General features: G+C 36.3%; 1 protein-coding gene across 2 annotated transcripts in view; it reads left to right on the top strand.

The window, feature by feature from the left end:
* The first annotated feature begins 4,498 nt into the window (after positions 1-4,498).
* The window catches only part of LOC148947839 (uncharacterized), a 71,559-nt gene continuing 53,121 nt past the window's right edge, over positions 4,499-22,936 (top strand). Inside the window, exons 1-2 of one of the 2 annotated variants that reach the window (XM_089095480.1) lie at positions 4,499-4,632; positions 19,794-19,904. In XM_089095480.1, coding sequence (XP_088951606.1) covers positions 4,508-4,632; positions 19,794-19,904 — 236 coding nt within the window. In that variant the 5' untranslated portion in view covers positions 4,499-4,507. The remainder of the gene's footprint in view (positions 4,633-19,793; positions 19,905-22,936) is intronic. The other variant, XM_089095481.1, reaches the window with a different exon arrangement.

Here is a 22,936-nt window from a genome sequence, read left to right as displayed (position 1 = left end):
CGAATTCTAGGGTGCTCAAATACACAAATCTTTGCGAAAAAATGTTTATTAAAAACTGTGACTGCCAAAAAAGGAATAAAATTTTCGAATTTAGCTGCGGCATACCTTCATAAAACCGAACAATTAGTCGTGTTTGAAAACTTCAAAACATACAAATTAAAAAAAAAAACTTTAACAAATTTTTACTCAAAAGTTTGGGTAATAGAGAAAATATACATTTAATTGTTGAAATTTGGAAAATTTCTTAGTTATATCTTCTTCCCAGCTCCTCAAATAACTTTCAAGATAAAGTTTGTTGCAAATTATGGCATATGGAGCCATAAAGCTAGACCAATAGTGCCGAGAAGCGTAAGAAAACAGCATAATGGCTTTGACGCGACGACAGACATCTTTCTCATGAATTCATGAGTGTTCTAAATATTGCATTTCGTCACTTCAAGATAACTTTTAGAAGAAACAGTAGAAAGTCCTTTCCCATTTCTAAATCATTCACCACTTGAAATGTGTCTGGTTTTAAAATAAACGATCACGGCAGGTGACTCGGCGGGAGGTGTGGGGGCGCTTCATGTGAACCGTCGCCTAAATGCTACCCACAAAATTATGGCCAGCTATGTGGTTAATTATTTGTTCGTTCAAAACACTAAGGCTTACACAATGCAATTTACATGACAAGAAATAGTGCACAAATATTTTTGCACTATTTTTGTTTTTAATATTTTTAAAAATTAATTTTTATTTTCTTTATTCTTGTTTTATTTTTTATCGTATTTTTGATATTTTAAATATTCTTGTGCATAGGGAGAATAAAGCAAACACTTTCCCAAATATTTGTCACACGACCCATTCCATAGCAATTTTGCCTTACCCCCCCCCCCCGTCTGGGGCATTTAACCTGTTGGCAATCTTTCTGATCTTCCTGGAGCAGACATATAAACAGGATGCCCCCTCAGATCTTGAGATTTTTGCGATAATAGTCGCTTATCATTTTTATAGAATTTGCCTACGTTTGGCATTTTTTTTCTTTTAAATATGCCTATGCAACCCCTAAAGCTGTACGCTCTTTCTGAGATAAACTCCCACGTGTCTTCTCGATCTATATTGGACCTGGGGGGAGGTATTCGCTTTTCAAGTGGAGAAGAGCCTTGATCCTGCACAGAGGTAGATTTTATGGTCCAAAACTGTTTTAATTTTTGCCTACTTATAAGGTATGCACATGTTTCAACCTCGGGGAGGGGTCACATGATATTTTTGTGGAGGCAGTGGCGGGTCCAGGGGGGCGAGGGGGCGCCCCTACCGCAGTCTAAAGTGGTGTAATTTACTTAATTGACGCAAGATTGCGTTAATTAAACTTGCTCCTGACGCAAGTTTATCGGATCAACATATCTTGCGCCCCCCTAAAAATATCCTGGATCCGCCCTTGTGTGGAGGGGGGTCAAACCACAAGAAATGTGTATTTTTAGGTGAATATTTGAATTACTCCTGTTGGTTTTCCCCATCTGTCCTCCTCCCATCTCCCATTCTCAATGCAGAAGGACTCCTACTCCTCGTTGTGCTGATGTACGCTTATGACATGACATAAAGAAGTTGGCAGAAATATGGGTTAATATTAATGTCAAGGGAGATAAAGAGGGAGGGGGTCTTTGGACCAGCCCGCCCCTGAATTTCTCTGATTTTCTAGTCACTTCTTATATAAACTATCAAGTAAAATTGCTTTTTATTAATGCGCCCCCCCCTCTATCCACCCCAAAAAATCCTCGTATGTGCCTGCTTGTATCAATTGAGGTCGACAGTAAGTCAAATTCATCAAATTCATTTGAATTTCGTGTTAGCACTTTAGTTGTAATGAGAGTATAAGATTCAAATATCTATTTTGGTTTTGGTACTGTTCTGCACGATTTCCCGTCATTCATGGCAAAAATCCTGTGAATAGGCCTATCCATCTTTTCCGCATTCATAGTCGGAATTTTTTTGGGAGTATCTGGGAGCATGGACTCACACAACCTTTTTTTTCTGGTGGACCGTTTTCTTTGTGGTTGTCGGTGAACCGCCTTTTGCCCCCTCTTTTCGCAGATATCTGGGAGCATGGAATACACTTGCTTAAAGTAAAGGGTAGTAGACCTAAAATAATGTGAAATATTTTGAAGTTTTCCAGGTAAATCTAAGAAGAAAATAAAATTTTATGCTGGTGGCCAAGGCCAAATTGACATACTGGATACAGCGTTTGACTCCTCCCTCCCTAAATGTTTGCCCAACTCAAAAAAACGTAACAAAAACGCACATAAACAAATTTGTACCCCCCCCCCCCCCCGGGGGAATGATCCTGGGTATGGCCCTGCTTGTGGCTATTATGATTGAAACCTTTAGATTTGTTTATTCGATGTGATTCAGCTTTGTTGCCAATTACAGCCATTAGAACTATGCTAATAATTGCCAAAATCGGTTTGGGCCTATTTCATCATCAGGGGACAGTCATTAATCATCGTTGCCAATCGCCTATGTCATAAGGGTGAATAATCAATGAAGAATGATACGGAATTCAATTATTCATAACCTTCATTTAGGTTATTGGTGAATCAGTGGAGTCAATAAAAGTAATGTCATCTCATTCATTGATCTTAAAATGTGATTGGGATTGAGATGGGAAATGCCCAACGACATCTGTCGTCTTTGATTGATATCAAATCAACCGAGATCAACTACAAAATAGTTTGAGTTATTTCTCAAAAATATTGGTATTTCGATTTAATTTTCCAACATGAAAAGTGTTATTTTACCAGCATTTATTGGTTTTGGTTCCACGTATTTTTGAGCTGGTCGATACTTTCAGTTATCATATCGTGTCACCTATACTTTCACAACACTCCATGTATCAATAAAGGAATACATCTCCTGTCAGCTTTTTGTCCAAATCACAGCTCGAAGACAATAATAATCTGTTTTTTATTCTTCTCTAAAATGTGATATCGAGTATCTACCGCACATTCGAGTATCGAGTATCGCCCCACATTCGAGTATCGACACTGTGTGTCGAGTATCGATATCCCACATGCGATATCAAGTATCGCCCCATATTCGCAAGTCTTGTCAGTGTCATAAAAACATGACAACAGTTTAAAAAGGGACTTCAATTCATTTTCATGTATCGCCAATCGCGTACATAATATTTGTTGGTTACAGATTCTAGCTTTATGTTGCCCTACAGCATATAGGGATCGATACTTTTCGGAAGGTTTGCATCAGATGTCGATATCCGTTACTTCAGTATTTCCCAGCTCTAATTTTAATATCTCCCTATGTCACTGACGTTACTTATCCAAGGAATGCGCCGGCACTTGAAGTATTTTGTCAATAGCTTTGCTGGGCTACCCACCCTTCAAAGTTTTCTTTCTACTTGGTTCTAAAATCAAAATAAACTAAGCCTCTTTGCAGATTATCGGATCTTATCAGACTCGGGTAAGCCTTGGTCACTAATAACGATTGGATCGTTAAAATCGTAAATGATTTTCTGCATGTCTCCTGACTACGAGGATGGGCCTGTTTAAGGCTACTCTCTGTAATCTATGAGATCAAGGGCCGATGGTTGATCGGTACTTCACTTAGGTCAAGGCAACCATAATATGCATTGCCGTGACTAATCTCAGCTAAGAGATGAATCGACAATCCAAGGACTGAACCAATGAATGAACAATCCATATATGGTGCTACCTATGGTAGAGAGGATTCTGGTGCTTACCTACAGAGCCATGTTTTATACACTTGCCTGAATATCCTAAATTGCGAGGACAAAGAGGTGCTGTATATAAAATTAAATCTCCCTAGCAAGTCTGTCATTATTGGTACTATGTAAAATCCTCCAAATCTTCGGGTAACCAGCTACATTGAAGCCTCCCTTGATTAGATCACATAGTTTTGTCGCCATTGCTTTAATAAAAGATCTATTTATGCGTTACGTTTTATGAGTGTTTTTAGTGTTATGCAATAATGGGCTATCATAAGCTATGTATTATATATTCATGAGTTATTGAGTATTATGAGCTACTTGTTGTCGTCCTTTTTGTTAGAAGTTTAATTTTGTATTTTTTCAGTTTTCTTTTCATTTATTTCCTATACTCCTCTGTGTACATCATGTATGTATAGAGGGCATAAATAAATTATTATTATTATTATCATTATTATAAACTTTTTCCCAAATCAGTGATCACTCTACGTGAGGATCTCAGCATCCCCCGCATACATTGCTGGGATATCGGGCCCTGAGTTTTTAACAGCCTGGCGAGATGAATTTGTGATAAAAAACGCAATCCAGTACTTTCTACACCATCTTCATTCTTCTATGGCGCTAGTGTTGCTCTGCCCCATTTTTAAAACAAAGTTTTATTGCTGTAAGTAGGCTATATTTATGCTGTTCATAACCTCTACAATAGACGAGTTGTTAGCCACTGGAGATCTTGTTTGTCCAATCGTATTTCCTAAAAAAAAGAATGTTCTTTTTCAGCATCTCTATGAAATGGAGAAATGCCTTTATAAAGAGTCATTAGCGTCTTGTAGAAAAACATACTCAGAAGCATGTTTGGATAAGTCGGTGCCCTCGGATGAAAATTCTAAAAATAACCTTGTTTGCCCCAGAAGAAGGTAGGTTATATTTAATTTTATCGTTCTCGACAGCCCTTTAATAAGCGTGACTTTAAACGAACCTGAGGGTTACCGTTTTGTTGGGGAACTTGGACTTGGACCTTTTTCTATGGATTTATCATGAATGGGAAAAAATGGACTGATGGCCTATTTTTGAATGCATGCCTGGCTGTAGTGACTGAATAATTTCATCAATCAAACATGCACCTATGAACAGTCTGCGCTTAGCTAAGATATAAAACTGCTAATGTAGTCCAAATCACTGCTAATTTTTAGTTTATTTATTTGTAATTTTTTGCAACCCCTTTTCTTTGCTTATAACTTTATTAAACTTATTCGTCACTATTTTCTTTTGAGTATTTTTAGCGAGAGACGGATAAAATACTTGTTTTGGAGACAAAAAAAAGCAAAAAAGTGGAATCATTAATTTATTTATTATCTAAATAAAAATATTGTTTACTTTTGGTTTAGAGTAGTGTCAATACACGAAAATTTAGGAGGGAAGGACTTTAGCTCTCAATATATAGGGGGAGGGTTAATTTTTAAATTTTTTCAATAAAAATACCAAAAGGGCATTCTTCAATAAGAATATCCCCAAAAAATAAACCGAGGATAGAGAGGAAAACGTAGGGGGCCCATTCCCCTGACACCACCTTCATATTGACGTCAATGTAAATTACATTGGGCCCAAGGTAAAAGAAACAATTTTGGCAAAAGGACATATTTTGTGCATATAATTTGTTAACAAGTCTATGTTCTGGACTAACGCGCTTATTCTATAGGATAAACCAGAAGCAATTTAAAAAAGGAAAATTGCTCTTTTGTCAGTTTCAAATATAGGCCTGCTTAATATAATTCATAGATTTCGTATAATGCTCTTTGTTAAGTTTTGTGTAAAGGTGTGTGTAAATTGAAGATTACAGATATGACTGCGATTATAATGGGTACTACACTGTAGATAAAATTGTTATGGTAATGAACTGTTTTGTCAATAAAACTCTCTAATGTCTTAAGATAAATTGAATAAAACAAATTAATTTACATATTCAAACCATAGAATAATTTTCTTTGATTTTGTGAAGGTGAAAACAACGAGTATCGGAAACTGTTATAAGAGGAAACCCTTCCAATATTTTACCGACGATAAAATAAGTACTTATTTTTTTAATTTATTTGTTTTTTAAAAAAACATTTTCAAAGAAAGAAGTTTAAAGTTGAATCATAAAATATGTGGTTAAACTTTTTTGTAAAATAATTTAAAAAACTTTTTCCATAAAATAAGTTTTTAAAGAAAAGTAAAGAACTCCATTAAACTAGAAATGAGCAAAAATAAAATCAAATAATCTACCAAGCGTGAAATTACCACAAATCAGCATCGATAAATAAATGAAACCCAAAACGAACAGAAATTACAATAATTAACCGAGTCAAACTTAAAACGAGCAGAAGTTAACATAAGTTGGGCTCAAAACCCCTATGCCTTCCCAAGGCCAGAACACAATTTGCAATTTACTGAAAAAATTTAAATGTTTTTACTTTTATAACTATAATAAATCAAATAATACTAACATTTTGATTACTAAACATCAGTATATGTATATTAAACTGACAATGCACATTCATTTGAGTTTTTTCAGTAAAAAGCAAATTTTGTTTTGGCCTTGGGAAGGCATAGGGGTTTTGCGCCCTACTTATGTTAATTTCTGCTAGTTTTAAGTTTGACTCGGTTAATTATTGTAAATTCTCTGTGTTTTGAGTTTCACTTATTTATCAATGCTGATTTATGGTAGTTTAACGCTTGGTAGGTTATTTGATTTGATTTTTTCTATTTTTTTGTTTAATGGAGTTCTTTGCTTTTATTTTAAAAACCTACTTTGTTAAAAAAGTTTTTTTAAAATAATTTCTGTTCGTTTTATATTGACCACAGTAGACAGAATATACCATTAAGCTTATCGCAGATCATTTCTGGTCTTCGTTCACAAAAAGCTCCTCCCACTTATTTCTGCATTAACGGGAATGTGGGTTAGTCTGTTTCCGTCTGTTTCGATTGTTTCAATGCACTTTGATGGAAACAGACGTAAACAGACTAACCTGCATTCCCGCTAATCTGATTTCGCCTATGTTTATATCTGCAAAAACGTTCTCCGGAGCACTCGCACCCCGGTCCGGGTTTTTATAATGGGTGAGATAGAGAATGATCATACTGGTATATTCTGTCTACTGTGATATTGACATAGTCTATTCAGGGAAAAAGAAAATAATACTTTAAATCTTTTCGTTTTTTAAGACTTTATAGTTTGGCCTTCTATTTGTATGCTGCAGAAAATTTTTCAGCAATTAAATAGTACTGTTTAATAGGCCTTACGGGGGAGTTTATATTGAAGTGTATTTTGTTGTGTTTATTAATTGAATAAAAATTGATTGATTGATTGATAATTTAGTTTCATACCTCCTCTAGTTGCCCTGAAATGGAAAACTTGATACCATTCGCAAAAAAAAAATCTCTTTACTTTCTGTGATAGCTTGGATAAACTTACGCTATTTTGATTTGGTTAAATTTTCAGAGCTGAAAAGGGAGGGTGGGCGTGGGAGGGTGGGAGTGGAAGGGGGATTAGTTCCCCTCAATTCACTTTCGACTATTAAAAAGGGCATCAGCCCTTTCTATTTTCAATCGAATGAGCCATTTTCGAGTTCCCCCGACAACTCCTTCAATACGAAGTGCCCTGGTCTAAACAACAACAACAACAAAAAATAATACATTATACCCACTTCGATCTTTACTATAAAAAATGTCAAGCCTTCCTATCGCTTTCGAGTATTAAAAAAGGCACTAGGCCTTTCGATTTCCAATCGAATGAGCCCTTTTGGAAACGACAACGCTTTCTATAAACACCTTATATGCCCCAAGGGCATAAATTACAACCCTTACCCTAAGGTCTGTTAGGGTGGTTGTCATCCTCTAAGACCGAACTTCCAGAACTTTCAACTACGTTAAACAACATGGCTATCTCAAAATTTTTATTGGATGTGTTTGGGGAAATGGTGGGCGTGAGAGGGACGTTAGTCGCCTTCCAATCACTTTCGACTATTAAAAAGGGCACAAACCACTCCAATTTCCAATTGAATGAGCGCTTTTCGAAGTTTCTACGACAACTTCTTCCATACGAAGTGCCCTGCTCTAAAGGAAAAATTTAATAAATAATACATTGTGCCAACATCGTTCTTATATGCCCCCTGGGCATAGCTTAAAACCCTTGCCCTGAGGGTTGTTACCTCGTTCTCGAGTGTTCTCGTTCTTTACTTAGGCAGCGCGATCGCGCTGCCAATGATTATCCAACAACTTCCTATATAACCTTATATGCCCCCAGGGCATAACTTACAACCCTTGCACTGAGGGCTCTGAGGGGGTTATCATCCTAAAAGACCTAATTTCCAAAACGTTCAACTACGTTGAACAAAATAGATATCTCAAAATTTTGATAGGATGTGTTTTGGAAAATGTTGGGTGTGAGAGGGGCGCTAGTCGCTCTCCAATCACTTTCAACTATTAAAATAGGCACTAACCCTTCCAATTTCCAATTGAATGAGACCTTTTGAAGTTTCTGCGACAACGCTTTCAATAAAAACTTTAGATGCCCCCAGGGCATAACATACAACCCTTGCCCTCAGTGTTTTGGGGGAGGGGTTTTCATCATTAGAGATCTTATTTTCGAGACTTTCAAATACGTTGAATAGAATAGGTGTCTAAAGATTTTGACTGGATGTGTTTGGGGAAAAAGCGGGCGTGAGAGGGGGGTTGGTTGCCCTCAATTCACTTTCGACTATTAAAAAGGGTACTATCCCTTTGAATTTCAAATCGAATGATCCTTTTCAAGTTTCTACGACACAGGTTTCAATATAAACCTTATATGCCCCAGGGTATAACTTATAATCCCTGCCCTGAGGGTTGTGGGGGAGTGTCCTCCTCAAAAATATATTTTCTATCTGGAAATCAATTACGCTGAACAAAATGGCTATCTCAAAATTTTTATTGGATGTGTTTTGGGGAATGATGGGCATGGGGGGGGGGGCTACTTGCCCTCCAATCATTTTCGACTAATAAAAAGGGCACCAGTCCTTTGAATTTCCAATCGAATGAGCTTTTTTTGAAGTTTCTACGACAACGTCTTCTTTAAAAACCTTATATGGCCCCAGGGCATAACTTACAACCCTTGCCCTGAAGGCTGTGGGGGAGTGTCCTCCTCAAAAACATATTTTCCATCTTGAAATCAACTACGCTGAACAAATTGGCTATCTCAAAATTTTGATTGGATGTGTTTGGGGGAATGATGGGCGTGGGGGGGTTATTTGCCCTACAATCAGTTTTGGCTATTAAAAAGAGCAATTTGCCTTCGAATTTACAATCAAATGAGCCCTTTTGAAGTTTTTACAACAATGCCTTCTATAAAAACTTTATATGCCCCCATGGCATAAATTGCAATACTTTTTTGGGAAAGAGTCTTTCTCAAAAACATATTTTCTATCTAGAAGTCAATCACGCAGAAAAAAATGGCTACCTCAAAACTTTTATTAGGTGTGTTTTGGGAAATGATGGGCGGGGGGGGCTAGTTGCCCTTCAATTACATTCGGCTATTAAAAAGGGTACTAGAACTCTCAATTTCCAATCGAATGAGCCCCTTTTGAAGTTTCTACGATGACCCCTTCCATATGAAGTGCCCTGTTGTAAAGGAAAAAAAATAATGAATAGTACAGAGTGCAAACATCGTTCTTATATGCCCTCATGAAACAATTTAAATTCGTTGCCCCGAGGGTTGTGCGAGTGTATCCTCCTCAAAAACATACCTTCTATCTGAAAATTAGCTATGCTGAACAAGATAGCTATCTCAAAATTTTGATTAGATTTTTTTGGGGAAAAGTTGGGCGTGGGAGGGGGGTTAGTTGCCTTGCAATCACTTTCAACTATTAAAAAGGGCACTAGCCACTCCAATTTGCAATCGAATGGGCCCTTTTCGAAGTTTTTACGACAACTCCTTCGATAGGAAGTGTCCGGGTGGAGAAAAAATAAAAAACATTGTGCCCACATCGTTCTTTACTAATAATGATAAAAGACATGATAAAAAACAAGTTTTGTCAACTGAAAGTAAGGAGCAACATTAAAACTTAAAACGGACATAAATTTTTACGTATATGAGGGGGTTCGCTCCTCATCAACACCTCTCTCTTCACGCTAAAGTTTTTTAATTCTTTAAAAAAAGCTTCTTATCGTTCTAATTAAACGAACATAGTGTTTCAGGAGTCGCTCTTAAAGAATTGGCACGGAATTCAAACTTTATCGCAAAAAGCGAGGTGTTGAGGAGGAGCAACCCTCCTCATATACGTAACAATTTTGGTTAATTTCAAGTTTTGATGTTGCTCCTTACTTTTAGTTGAAAAAACTTGTTTTTTATTTAGTTTCTTTTCGTTTTTTTAGTAATGCCAGGAAATCTGGCTACTCCTCCACGGAAGAATCCCTCCTCCTCACGGATTTATTCTTTAGACCAGTGGTTCTCAAACTGTGGTACGCGTACCCCTTGGGGGGTACGCCAAAATTTTTAGGGGATACGCGGCCGGCCAAGAAAAAAATAATAGAGGATCCCCTTAACTCTTGGACTGGCAATTTTATTTATATTTTAGCTATAGTTTACTTAGTACCGGTAACTGGGAAGGGGTACCTAAAATTTTTTATGGGTTAAGGGTGCAGTGTCTAAGCAAATTTGAGAACCATTGCTCTAGACAATCCAATCCCAGTGAAAATTTACCGCGGACAGTTATCCTTAACATCTCCACGCGTAAAATTGATTCGGCAAAGAGAAAGCAAGACAGATAAAGCGAATTTCGTATAGGAATTCTGTCAAATTCCCCCAGTGTAAAATTTCCCCTGAAAAATTCACCCCCTGAAAACTTCCCTCTCCGAGGAGAATCCCACCAGCAGACAATTTGCCCCCCCCACCTGAAAAATATATGCATCTTTCCCAATAAAAAATACTATACGTAAACAAATGGGCAAGCTTTATTTTGATCGGACGATTTTGAGAAAAAGGTGCCATGGGAGGGGGTCATAAGAACTAAAAAGGACATTAGAACTTTTGATTTTTATTTGAATGAGCCCTCTCCCGATATTCTAGGACCAGTGGGTCGATACGATCACCCCTGGGGAAAACAGAAAACAAAAAAAGAAACAAACAACTAAACATGCATCCGTGATCTTTCTTCTGGCACAAAATACAAAATTCCAGATTTTTGCAGATAGGAGCTTCAAACCTCTACAGTAGGGTTCTCTGATATGCTGGATCTGATAGTGTGATTTTCATTAAGAGTATATGACTTAGGTGGTGTTTCCCCCTTTTTCGAAAATCAGGCAAATTTCCTGGAAAATTTACTTGTAACCTTTGACGGGTAGAATTAAACTTAATGAAACTTATTCATTGGAAATCAGCATAAAAAGCCGATTCTTTTGATATGCCTATTGGTATCACAATTCCGTATACGAACTGTTTGATTTCACTGTTTAATCCTCATTTTATTGGATATTTCCAGATTTTCCTAAACTTTATGTCCCTGACTATAAATACTAGGTGACAATGGTCAATTTCCTCCCTCACATGGTTCTGGTGTCCACGATTTTGTTTCTTTTATTTAATTCTCCTGCGTGAATAGATCCCCATATAAAAGAATTTTGGGAATTGATGGATTTACACTTCGAAAGAAAAGACATTCCATTTTTAAACGGATATTTACAATCTAAACTGAGGGGTTGCCCTCTCTGCCTTGTGATGTGCATCTCGAAATGCAATTTGTACCGCCACGCGGAGTTGCGCCATGCTGCATGGCACAACTCGTGTCCTTTCAGGCACACTTCCGCCATGCCGCGCCATCTGGTGTACAATTTGAAATAGAGCAATTAATTTAACGGACGGTAATAAAAATGCTTGTTAGATATGGCACCAAACTCTTTCGTATATGTTATAAGGGAAAATAATTTACATTTCTCTTGAAAATTCATAAAATATTCCAAGTTGTTCTTCAGCAAAATTTGAGATCGTAAGGCTTGATTTAATTACAGTGTCGAATTCTAATACGAAGATTTGTCTAGCAATATGTTTTACCGTTTAGTTGTAAAAAAAAATTCTGCCGAGCTCTTTGTCGTTCAAATTTGAATAAGCAGAGAAAACAATGGCAGATAAGAGTGTGATTACAAAAAAAAAATACGTTGGCAGGGTATACGTTAAATTAAATACTACTAAAACTACAACTCACCGCAGCACCAACCCGCCTGAGACCAACACAGCTACGCAAGATCCTCCCCCATCCCAATCTATTCAAAGCGTCTCTCTTTACACCCTCCCAGGAAGTTTCCATTTCCCTTAAATCTTTCTTTACGAAATCCTCCCACCCCAACCGCGGACGACCTGCTTTCCTTTTAGCCCTAGGAGGTTGGTCGAAAAGGACAATCTTCGTGAATCTGTCATCCTTTATCCGAAGAACGTGCCCTAGCCATCTCAACCTTTCTCACTATAGCCCTAGACACCGGGATTGAACCACACTTTTCGTACAGCCTATTGTTTCAAATACGGTCAATCAGCCGGGTACCCAAAACAATCCGTTGGCAATTTCTTTGGAAAACATCCAGAAAACCTTTCTTCCGTTTTGTAGTTTTGGAAATACTGATTTACGGAGAGAAAAGACTCCAACAGAAATTTTACGATGCCGATGATCTGTCATATTTTGATTTTTTTTCAAGTCTGTGGTGCTTAGCAATTATCAATTACCCTATTTGTGGTGACGTTAACTGATGTTTGTTGGATGACACATGCATGTATAATCAAAATTAAATAGGCACGCGTGGCCGCACCGTTATTTGTAAATAACTCTGCTCCACACAAACTATGATTGTCATGTCAGTGGACGTTTGGTAAACGGCGATGAAAAAATTTTGAAAAAAAAGAGCAGGAATTTTTATAGAGATTCCAAATATATACCTTATCGAGATTGGATAAACCTGAGAAAAGTTATGTGCACAAAATTAGCATGCTATTAGGAAATTGGATAGAAACCTCAAGTAAAACTCAATAAATGGAACATCATATTTTATCCCGCTGCAGGATCTTTCGGGTCAATGGTTGTCAATGGTTGAAACATGAAAACTGTGTGTTTTATTATTATTATTTTTTTTTATCAAGGGTGAGCGTCAGAACGTCATTTTTGTAATGATACCCAAAAAGCCTCTCAAAAAAATTCTTCCCTGTATTTGGCATAAATTTGCTGCTTACACTGAATAAACAAGTAAGCAAATATATCGAAGAAAAGAAGACTACTGTAAGGGTATGCAATAAGGTTTGAAACTTCCCATGTTTCTATTTTGAAAAAAAGAAACAACTTACTAGCGATTCTAACCAGTGGTGGTTTGTAGAACTATTTCTCAATTTTTGCACGTAAGAACGGTTCTGGCATCAAAAAGGGCTTATTGTTGATGCTTTTGTCATCTAGAAGATACTTTTTCCAACAACAGTGGCGGGCTATTTCAATAGGACCTGGACCACAAACACCACAGGGTAGAAGTACCCTCTTAGCTGCCCCCTGAAAAAAAAATCGTGGCTCCAAAACTAAATGAGCAGTACTATTTAACCACGTAAGAATTTTTCTTTTGGCTTTGTGGTACTTTTTCGAAAAAGAACAAGATCTTGAACTCCATTCTGCAGTGAACACAGATGAAAAAAAATTTTGAAGGAGGCTTGGCTGCTCGAAATTTATCATCTATTTTTGGTTTTCCCCGTTTTAAGTAAAACGTACTATTCGTTTGGTTCTGTGCCTACACTGCGCAGACCTCTCATAAGCCCAGGCCCTAGCACAGTTTTCAAACACCAAATGTGTTCGATTTGGCAGCCCCTGTGCCAACTTGCTTGGCTAGATAGTGTCGTGAGTCTTTTCAGGCATGGAGACTCCAGTCTGGCTAAGGAACTGAGCACAGTAGAAGTATATGTCACTTCTACTGTGGAACTGAGTTCAATTCGTGTGAATCTTGATCCCAAGTTGCTTTGGTCGTGACCTTACATTGCTAGTTTTTGACAATTTCATTATTAAACTGATCTATTAGCAATTAATTTAAAAAAAACAAAGTTTTTCCGAGGGAAGTAAAGAGCGAAGTTGAAACTTAAAACGGACAAAAATTATTACTTCACAGCATATTTAATATATATTAATATAACTAGTACAAATAAACCAACTAGTAATGTTTTCTTTTTTTATGCTTATACAAAACTAGCGCTTTACTGAAAACACAAAAGTCAAGTATAAAAAAACAGGATTATTCATTTAAGAGTCAAAAGTGAGTATGTAGCCTGACAACACTAAACGAATCTATAAAGCTTTTCACAGCCTTACACCAGTTGTGACATTAGGAACTTTCAGTATATTAAAATTATCTTAAAAACATAAGCGTAAAACTAAATATTTTTTAATAACCGTGAAGTAATTGAACAACATACAGAAATATTGGATTGATTTATCAAGCAGCATTTTGCTCTCACCAGCTATAATACCAATAGTGGGTAATATGCAGTCTTAAATTGTAAGAAATATGCTTTGTATCAGTTGAAATGAAGCTCAAATAAGACATAAAATGAACCCTGGAAATCCGATCATTTCTCTCTATACAAGAGTGAATTTCAAACTATGATACAAATTTTAAAGCTAGTCTATAATCCTAATTGTATCAAGATGGCCTTACTTCAAATTTGTGTACAAATTAATCATGACGTGTCCTTTTAAGAATCAAAACGAGAGCCAGTCATTGAACTGAGCCATTGTGCAGAAGTGATACCAAATTAAAATTAAAAAAAAATAAAGAAAACCCTAAAATGGATTGTTGCTTTATCTTAAAAGGGATTGATCCTAAAAGGGATTGATAATATTTTGGTTCTATGAAAATTGTCCTTAATTGGTTTGCTTTTACTGTACCAAAACTCCTATATTATTTTGTGTTTTCAGTAAAGCGCTAGTTGTGTATAAGCATAAAAGCATAGGGAAACATAATTAGTTGGTTTATTTGTACTAGTTATATTAATATATATTAAATATGTTGTGAAGTAATAATTTTTGTCCGTTTTAAGTTTCAACTTCGCTCTTTACTTCCCTCGGAAAAACTTAGTTTTTTTAAATTAATCTTTGTTAAAATTTAATGCAGAAACAACGCTGCCATGATCTTTTTTTATTTATACGGAATAATGTATGCTCATTTTAAGTTTTAGTGTCACTTCTTAGTTTCAGTTGAAAACTTATTTTTAATATAATTTCTAATTATCACCGATCTAGCAGAGATAAGACAGCTCTAAAAGAATACTGCAAACAACCTTGACAGCTAAGAAAAACTTTTAGTCTATAACATAAAGTTCATTATCCATACTTCACAAAAGAATACATTTTTTTTCAGGAACGTATGTTTTCCGATGAGCAAAAAGCTGATTTTACTCGGCCCACTTCGCCTGAAAAAGCCATATTGAAGACAGGCTTTATAAATCACCTACTGACTAGCAGAAACTAGAAGGCTACTCTAACAAAAGAAAGCTGTTTAAGGGCTCATTTAAAAGCTTATGTTAATACTTGACCACTTTTTATAAATTTGACTTGATAGCACCTTCCCACAAAGTGCACTTTCGATTGTTTCCCCAACTTTTTTAAATGAAACAAGTGCCTTTTCCAAAGAAAAGGCAATGTTATATTCCAATATTATATGTTTGTAGGTAGTTGAAGGAGACGATTTTTTTTTGTCAAATTGATCTCAAATTATAACATTCGAAAACAAAGTAAGATACAAAATAGGTCTTGGGAGGAGGTTTAGGTGCCCTCCAATCTTCACAGTCTCTTAAAAAGGACACGAGAACAAAAAAAAAAAAAACAAAAAAACAAATAGAAACGCATCCGTAATCAGTTATCTGGCAAAAACATAAATTCCACGTTTGTGCAGAAAGGAGAGCATAACCCCCACATTAAGATTATCTGATATGCTGAATTTGGACGTCTAATTTACATTTAAGATTTTTTTACTTTTTGGGGGGTGTTTCTCCCTTCTTCGAAAATAAGGCTCCCTGTTTTCAAAATCCCTTAATCCATCAAAATCCCTTTTTCTTCTGAGGCTTGGAGCCTTTGGTGGGTAGATATTAAACGTAATGAAATGTATATATTTGCAATCTGCATAAACACCCTATTCTTATCAATTGTTATCAAAATTCCATTTTTAAGTTTCGGTTTCAATTGAGCTGAGTCGCTCCTTAATTACAGTTTAACACTATGAACTGTTTGATAAAACTTATTTGGCTAACGTCCTATTTCTTAATTAATCCTGTAGCAAATCGGAGTTTTTGAAGCACGATTCATGCTATTAAAGTGTAGTATTTCTGAGTCCAGTTGAAATGTGCACCATTTTAGAAATTTCTCTTTTTTGGGGAAGCTTATTGTTCCTTTATGTGTGCGTAAAGGACTAAAATACCCTTACAGGCGTCTTCTTTTCTTTGATATATTTGCTTACTTTGTTATTCAGCGTAAGCAGCAAATTTATGGCAAATCCAGGGAAGATTTTTTTTGAAACGCTTTTTGGGCTTCATTACAAAAATGGCATTCATCTCAAAAACATAAAGTTGTTCCCACAAAAGGATTTCCGTTCTTAATTAGAAAAAATTCAATTCAGAAACCAATATATTTTCACCGGTAGTACTGTTAAGGTTAGGGTAGCATCTAAAGAAATTTTCTACCATCAGAAACTCACAAAAAATGTATTTAAAAAAAGCGATTGTAAAAGCTAAATGACAATTTGTGTACATAAATTTCTGCGTGTTCATTTTGCAGACAAGAAAGCTCAACTAATTTCAAAGTAAAAATATATTTCCTTATTTTTATAATTATCTTTTTACACTCAAAATTCAATTAGCATTCTCCTTTTTCTTAATTCAAATATTTGAATTGAACTTATACTGAACATATTACTTTCAATGGTCCTACAGTCAAAATTAAAATGATATTCAAGAAACTTCAAACTATTGTTGAAGTTCAAACCGTGTTGATTGATATAACCTATTTACGGTGAAAATTACCTTTTTTGTACTGAAAAGTACATAAATCTTAATAATTTCAATAATATGTTGGAATTCAATAAGCAAGTCACAATTCCAACAGAAAAATTGGATTTTTTTTGTGACTTGTTTGAATTAAATAAGCAAGTCACAATTCCAACAGAAAAATTGGATTGTTTTTGATTTGTTTGAATTCGAGCAAAACATTTTGTTGGAAATCAATTTTTTTTTTCCTAGTGAACCTTTTGCACTTGAGACACGACATCAAAAATGCCGTTTTTAGTGCCATTTGAACTTGATGATGTTGGAATTTATATGAAAGACGTGGATATGTACAATATCTCTTATGTGAGCTACAAAAGAGCTGTCAACGATATTCTGGTAGCCTGCTAGTGCCACCCTTTGAGAAATAGCACAAAAAGTGCCATTTTAGTGCCATATGGAACTTGCAGATGGCAGAATTTATAAAAAGCACGTAGATATGATGAATAGCTTTTGAATGAGCAATTAAGAATCTCCTGTGATGTTCTGGTAGCCCGCTAGACCTGTTTAAAAAAAAAGAAAAAAAAAAACAAAACAAAAAAACGGGAAACATCAGTGCTACCAATGCAAAAAAGTGATTTTCCTTGTTGTTCAGGGAGGGGGACTGTAACTTTCCTGTACAAGGTTTTAATCATGTTGATTCCAATGGTACACTTTTCATTTTGATATGACGCCATTTTCGAGGGATGTGAGGCTTTTTTTCGAAATCAACGTAAATTTCTTTTCGCAATAAACTTTTACTTTTAAGACGAACCTAAATATTACTTAACGTTCCTGAGTCAGTGTCAGATGGAATTTTTTTCACTAGGCAGTTTTTTTCAAAACGCGTTTTTTAAATTTTGGTTACTATGGGCTGTGGTTCGCTCTTTACTAGGTTGCAGCTGCCGCTGCAATGATGATACCTTGCCGGGACATGCTTTAAAAAAATGAGCCTAGAAAATGATTAAAAAAAAACACCAGCGGATACCGAGATCCCCGATACGATACATGCGATACAGATATGCACGATACCGATACGTGCGATATCGATACACCCGATACCACATACAGCCCTTCCCCAGGGACTATGGAGGGTCATATCATCATCAAAACCATATATATTGGACCTTTGAACTATGTTAAACAAAATGGCTGTCTCAAAATTTTTATAGGACTAATTGGGGGAGGGGGCCTGTATGTAGGGGGGGGGGGCTATTTACCCTCCAATGTTTTTGCTCAATTAAAAAGAGTACTTACAAATTTAATTCCCTTTCGAATGTGCTATTACACACTCTCTATGATGCTCTGGCCACCCCCTAGCCCTTCTAGAAAAAAAAAGAAAAAAAAGGGACAAGACACGTCAGTGCTACCCATGCAAAAAAGTCATTTTCCTTGGTGTTCAAGACGGAGGACTGTGATTATCCTAATAAAGGTTTTCGACCATGCTGATTCCAATGGTGCACTTTTTATTTAGATTTGACGCCATTTTCAAGGGGTTTCAGGCTCTTTTTTAAAATCACCATAAATTTCTTTTTGCAATAAACTTTTACTTCTAAGATTAACCAAAACAATAGTTACCATTCCTGATTCAGTGTCAAATGGAGATTTTTTTGTCACTAGACAGTTTTTTTGAAAACACGTTTTTTAACTTTTGATTACTATGGGCTGTGGTTCGCTCTTTACTAGGTTGCAGCTGCCGCTGCAACCATGATAATACGGCCAATGTAGGGGCCGCTTTATAGTGAAGTTATCTATTTTGTTGTTTCTAAGTTTAAATTTGAAAACCTGTTTTTAGGTACATCAATATAATGAAAAGGAATCAAATTTAAAAGGCTGGCTTTGAGAATGAATGCCTGAAGGTAAACTTTTTGTTCAAACGGATCTATTTATAACTCTAATCATCTATTGATGAGATTTATCCAATGAAATGGATACCAGTAGCTATTTTCGATTATCATTTTGCTCACATTTTTCATGCTAAGTCCAGGCAGACTAGTGAAACGCTTTCTAGTTTTTTTTCAGTCTGTATCTGTAATAATAGCCGGAGAAATACAGTATACACATGCAAATATATTCATGGCGATGGAGCTACAAATGGAGAGAAAGCGATGAAATTGATGGAGTGGAGATGATAATGTCGAATTTGGGGTTAGATGATGTTGAAGGGAAGTAAAGGTAAATAATATGGAATTGGACTTTATAATCTCTACCGGGGGTGCTGATCTCAATTTCGTAGCCCTTCAACCAGGAAGTGCAATGGGGGGCTGGGCGGCAGCCATCCTCTGCTATCGTACACCCTTCCTGTTTACCTTCCCCAGATTTCTCCAGGTAACCCATCTAGAGATGGTTCGACTCTGGCTGACCTTACAGAGTCACGCCACTTCCCCCCGATCTAAACCAAATAACGAGCAACACCAGGATTCGAACCCCTGTCCTCGCGGACAAAGGATTTCAAGTCTAGCGCACTAACCACTCGGCTAGGACGGCTTAAGAAATGAATCCTTGAGACACACGGGATTGAACCTGCAAAACGATTGTCGATTACATAAGTCTTCACCAAGAAGCAAAATTAGGTTTTCTGGACCAACAAGGGCTTTCTTGTTTCTACCGGCAGGGAGACTATATAAGGGTGTCTGAACTTACCCCAAATGATGCTTTTCCATTTGTCAAAACAATTGTTCTGTATGGCTAGGCTATTTTTAATTCATTGCTAGATTTCAGTAATGCTCGATTTTTATATAACTCTTTCTCCACGTTCATAGAAAAAATACACTACGTAAAAGTTAGGTTTAATCTTTTGCATCATTATTATAGTCTAGAAAAGTTGATACTAAATAGAAGAGCCATAACTGGAATTGTGAAAAATACGACACCTTTCAGGCAAAAAAGAGCCAGTTTTCAAGTTTTCATCCCCAGAAAAAATTTACGTGGGCTTCCCTTTCCCACTTCCTCCCCAAAGCGACATCATTCTCAATGTCTTTAAATGATAATTATTTTGTCCGTTGTATTTCTAAATGTTACTAATTGATTTTCTAGATGGAGTCTGTCCAGCAATAGTAGTTTGGGTGGGAAACGTTCCATATCGTCCAGTCCACTCCGGAAACAGGAAGCCTTGCAGACGGAACCAATTGATTGTCTTCCGACTAGGTTTGTTTTTGTTTTTCATTTATCTCCTCTGCGTCTAACGCATTGTTCTCATGTATTACGGGTCTTATTTTGCTTGCGGTCAGGGACATACACAGGGGAGGGGGCTCGGAGCCGAGGCCTCCCGAAATCCTAATCATCATTAATTTATTTGTACTTCTTATTCAAATTATGAAATTTGTCTTTTATTCTTGCCCCTCCCCCCGAAAATAATTTCGGTGTACCCGCCTATATGCGATTCTGTCGATGTCTCTACTTCCAGTTTTGTTTTCTGTAAGCTTGCGTATATATTTCTCTTGTAAAATATCTTCTTATTTTGAACATGCTGATGTTTATTTTGCAAACTGGTTGTGGAAATTGTCGGGATGTTTTCTTTGAATCACATGCTGAAATTTTGTAGTGTTTTTGGAAAAGTTTCTAGAAAGTCAGAGTAGTTGCACACTTTGGTGCGAAATTCGCATTTTAGACTATAAGAACCAAGCCTAAGCATTGGTGTAAATTCAATTTTTTTTTGAATTAATAGTATTTATTATTTGAATTACTTTTTTTGTTATTAGAAAGCACATAAAATGGGGTTCTCTCATCCAACATGCCCTTTTTATGTTTGAGAATTATGCTGAAAGGTATATTATACTGTTTTTATCATTCTGTATAGAAACTATACCTTTTAAATTTGTAGACAATACAACATCAAGATCAGTCTTAAGTGACCATTCACTTTATCTACGGTAGGGTGATAATTCGGTATTGATATCACTAAATCTTTTTAATATTAATAAAAAATTAGATTAATATTTTACTAAATCTTTGTCTAGATTAATAGTTTTTTTTTATAATTGAAAGTAAGAATCAACATTAAAACTTGAAACGAACATAAACTATTTGTGGGGGGGAGGCTCTCCCTTCCTCGCCCCTCGCTCTTTGCACTAAAGTCTTAAATTCTTTACAAAATACTTCTCATTCAAATTCAACGGCCCTTGTGTTTCAGCAGTCGTTCTTAACGAATTGTGACAAAAAGTGACTTTAGCGTAAACAGCGAGGGATTATGAAGGGGCACCTCATATACGGAACAATTTCTGTTCGTTTAAAATTTTAATTTTGCTTCTTTCAGAAACAATTTAGATTCGTTACCATGAAATGTTTCAGTGACTGTGCTAGCGTCAATAAAGGGAGAAAAATCAGCTTCCGTTTACTATATCAATACACAGTCTATCTCTACTAGGTCGTTTCTAAGGTTTGTTAGCAATAGGAATTTAAGAAAATCCTTCTACTGTGTGTAAGTCACGTTTTCTAAAATAAAACTTAAAAACAGCCTAATCTGCCTAACCTTAGGTTTGTTAGAAATTTGAAAAAAAGAAAATTCATCTGTTGTCTACAAGTCACGTTTTCCTAACACAACTTAGGAACAGCCTAGCAGAGTTCAGCGATTGTTGATATAGGAAATAAAACCAATCCCCTCCCCCCTTATTGGTGTATGTATAGTCACTGAAAGATCTAAAATTACCCGACGAGGCAAGAAAAACACTTGTGAAATAAGCCTAAGCCCCGAAATCAATGCCAGATTTACACCCAGTGAATCGTTCCTTTTTTGGGTACATTAACATTGTATTTGGACTCATGTTTTGAGCGGAAAGCTGTAGTGACTGGATTCTTGCCTTAGGCCTATATTATTATTGGCGTTGTCGGTCCGTTTGAAAAAAAGTATCTGATGCTCAGAACCGAGGCACGTATGCGAGAATTTATCTCAGGCTCAGGAGGGGCCGTACCTTTGGAAAACGCCAGAAATAGGGCAGTTACTTACGTATTATATCGAACACACTCAAGAAGTGAGGCTGTGTTAATCATAATGAAATATACAAAGATATGTTAAAATATAAAACTTTAGTAACAAAATTTTGGAAACTACAACAGAGAATTGTGGAAAGCAGGCCGCCCAGAACGCATTGTATTAAATCTAAATCGCATTGTATTAAAGCTAACCTAACCAACTCTACATATTAAATATTTAATTAATATATACCTGCATAGAAGTATATCTCACTCAAACTAAGCTAATTGTCTCCGAGTGCACACAGAAAACCCGGTTTTACAACAGATGAAGAACAACACTGTGGTCGACATAATACCCAAGCACCGTTGGGCAATTATGTGAAAAGTATATTATAAAAAACATAACAATATAAGTATTGTTATGATTTGTTATAAATATAAACAACTTATATCATAGGCAGTGCAATAGCTCTGCCTAAGTAAAGAACGATGTTGGCACAATGTATGGTACTTGGGCAGGGGCATTATGTGGGCCTATCTAAAAAGTCAAGTTTGGTTGATTCTAATGAAATAAAATAAAATAGGATGAATATATAATAGTTTATAAGTAAATTTGGGCTATATATTTGCAGATTAAGGGGGGGGGGAGTAAAGCAGAGCATATAATCAATACATAAGCGAACCTAGGTACCTTTTTCTCCCCCTAAACCCCAAAAAACAACAGTTTAAATATCGTAAACGCATTGAAAACCACGCTAAGCATTGCATGACTGTATAGCGAGCGATGTCTTGAATTAACCCGTCAAAAATGGGTTTTTCGTAACTGGTTTACTTGTAAAGGCCCATATAGTGCCGGCACTTCGTATCGAAGGAGTTGTCGTAGAAACTTCGAAAAGGGCTCATTCGTTTGGAAATTGGAAGGGTTTGCGCCTTTTTAATTAGCCGAAAGTGACTGGAAGGCAACTAACACCCCATCCACGCCCACCATTCCCCCAAACACATCCAATCAAAATTCTGAGATAGCAATATATTAATGGCTATCTCAAGAGGTTTTAAAAAACCTCTTTTCCATACCCCCTCTCAAGCCCACCATTTCCCCAAAAACATCCAATCCAAATTTGAGATAGCCATTTTTTCAACATAGTTGAGAGTTCTAGAAATCGGGTCTTTAAGGGCGACAACCCTCCTAAAGACCTCAGGGTAAGGGTTGTAAATTATACCCTGGGGACATATAAGGTTTTTACAAAAAGCGGTGTTCTAGAAAC

This window comes from Artemia sp. Qi Xiang Cuo, chromosome 10, assembly GCF_049724085.1.
Source record: "Artemia sp. Qi Xiang Cuo chromosome 10, ASM4972408v1, whole genome shotgun sequence".
Taxonomy (NCBI): Eukaryota; Metazoa; Arthropoda; class Branchiopoda; order Anostraca; family Artemiidae; genus Artemia; species Artemia sp. Qi Xiang Cuo.
The sequence above is the reverse complement of the archived record's forward strand: the minus strand, read 5'-3'. Positions and strand labels throughout refer to the sequence as shown.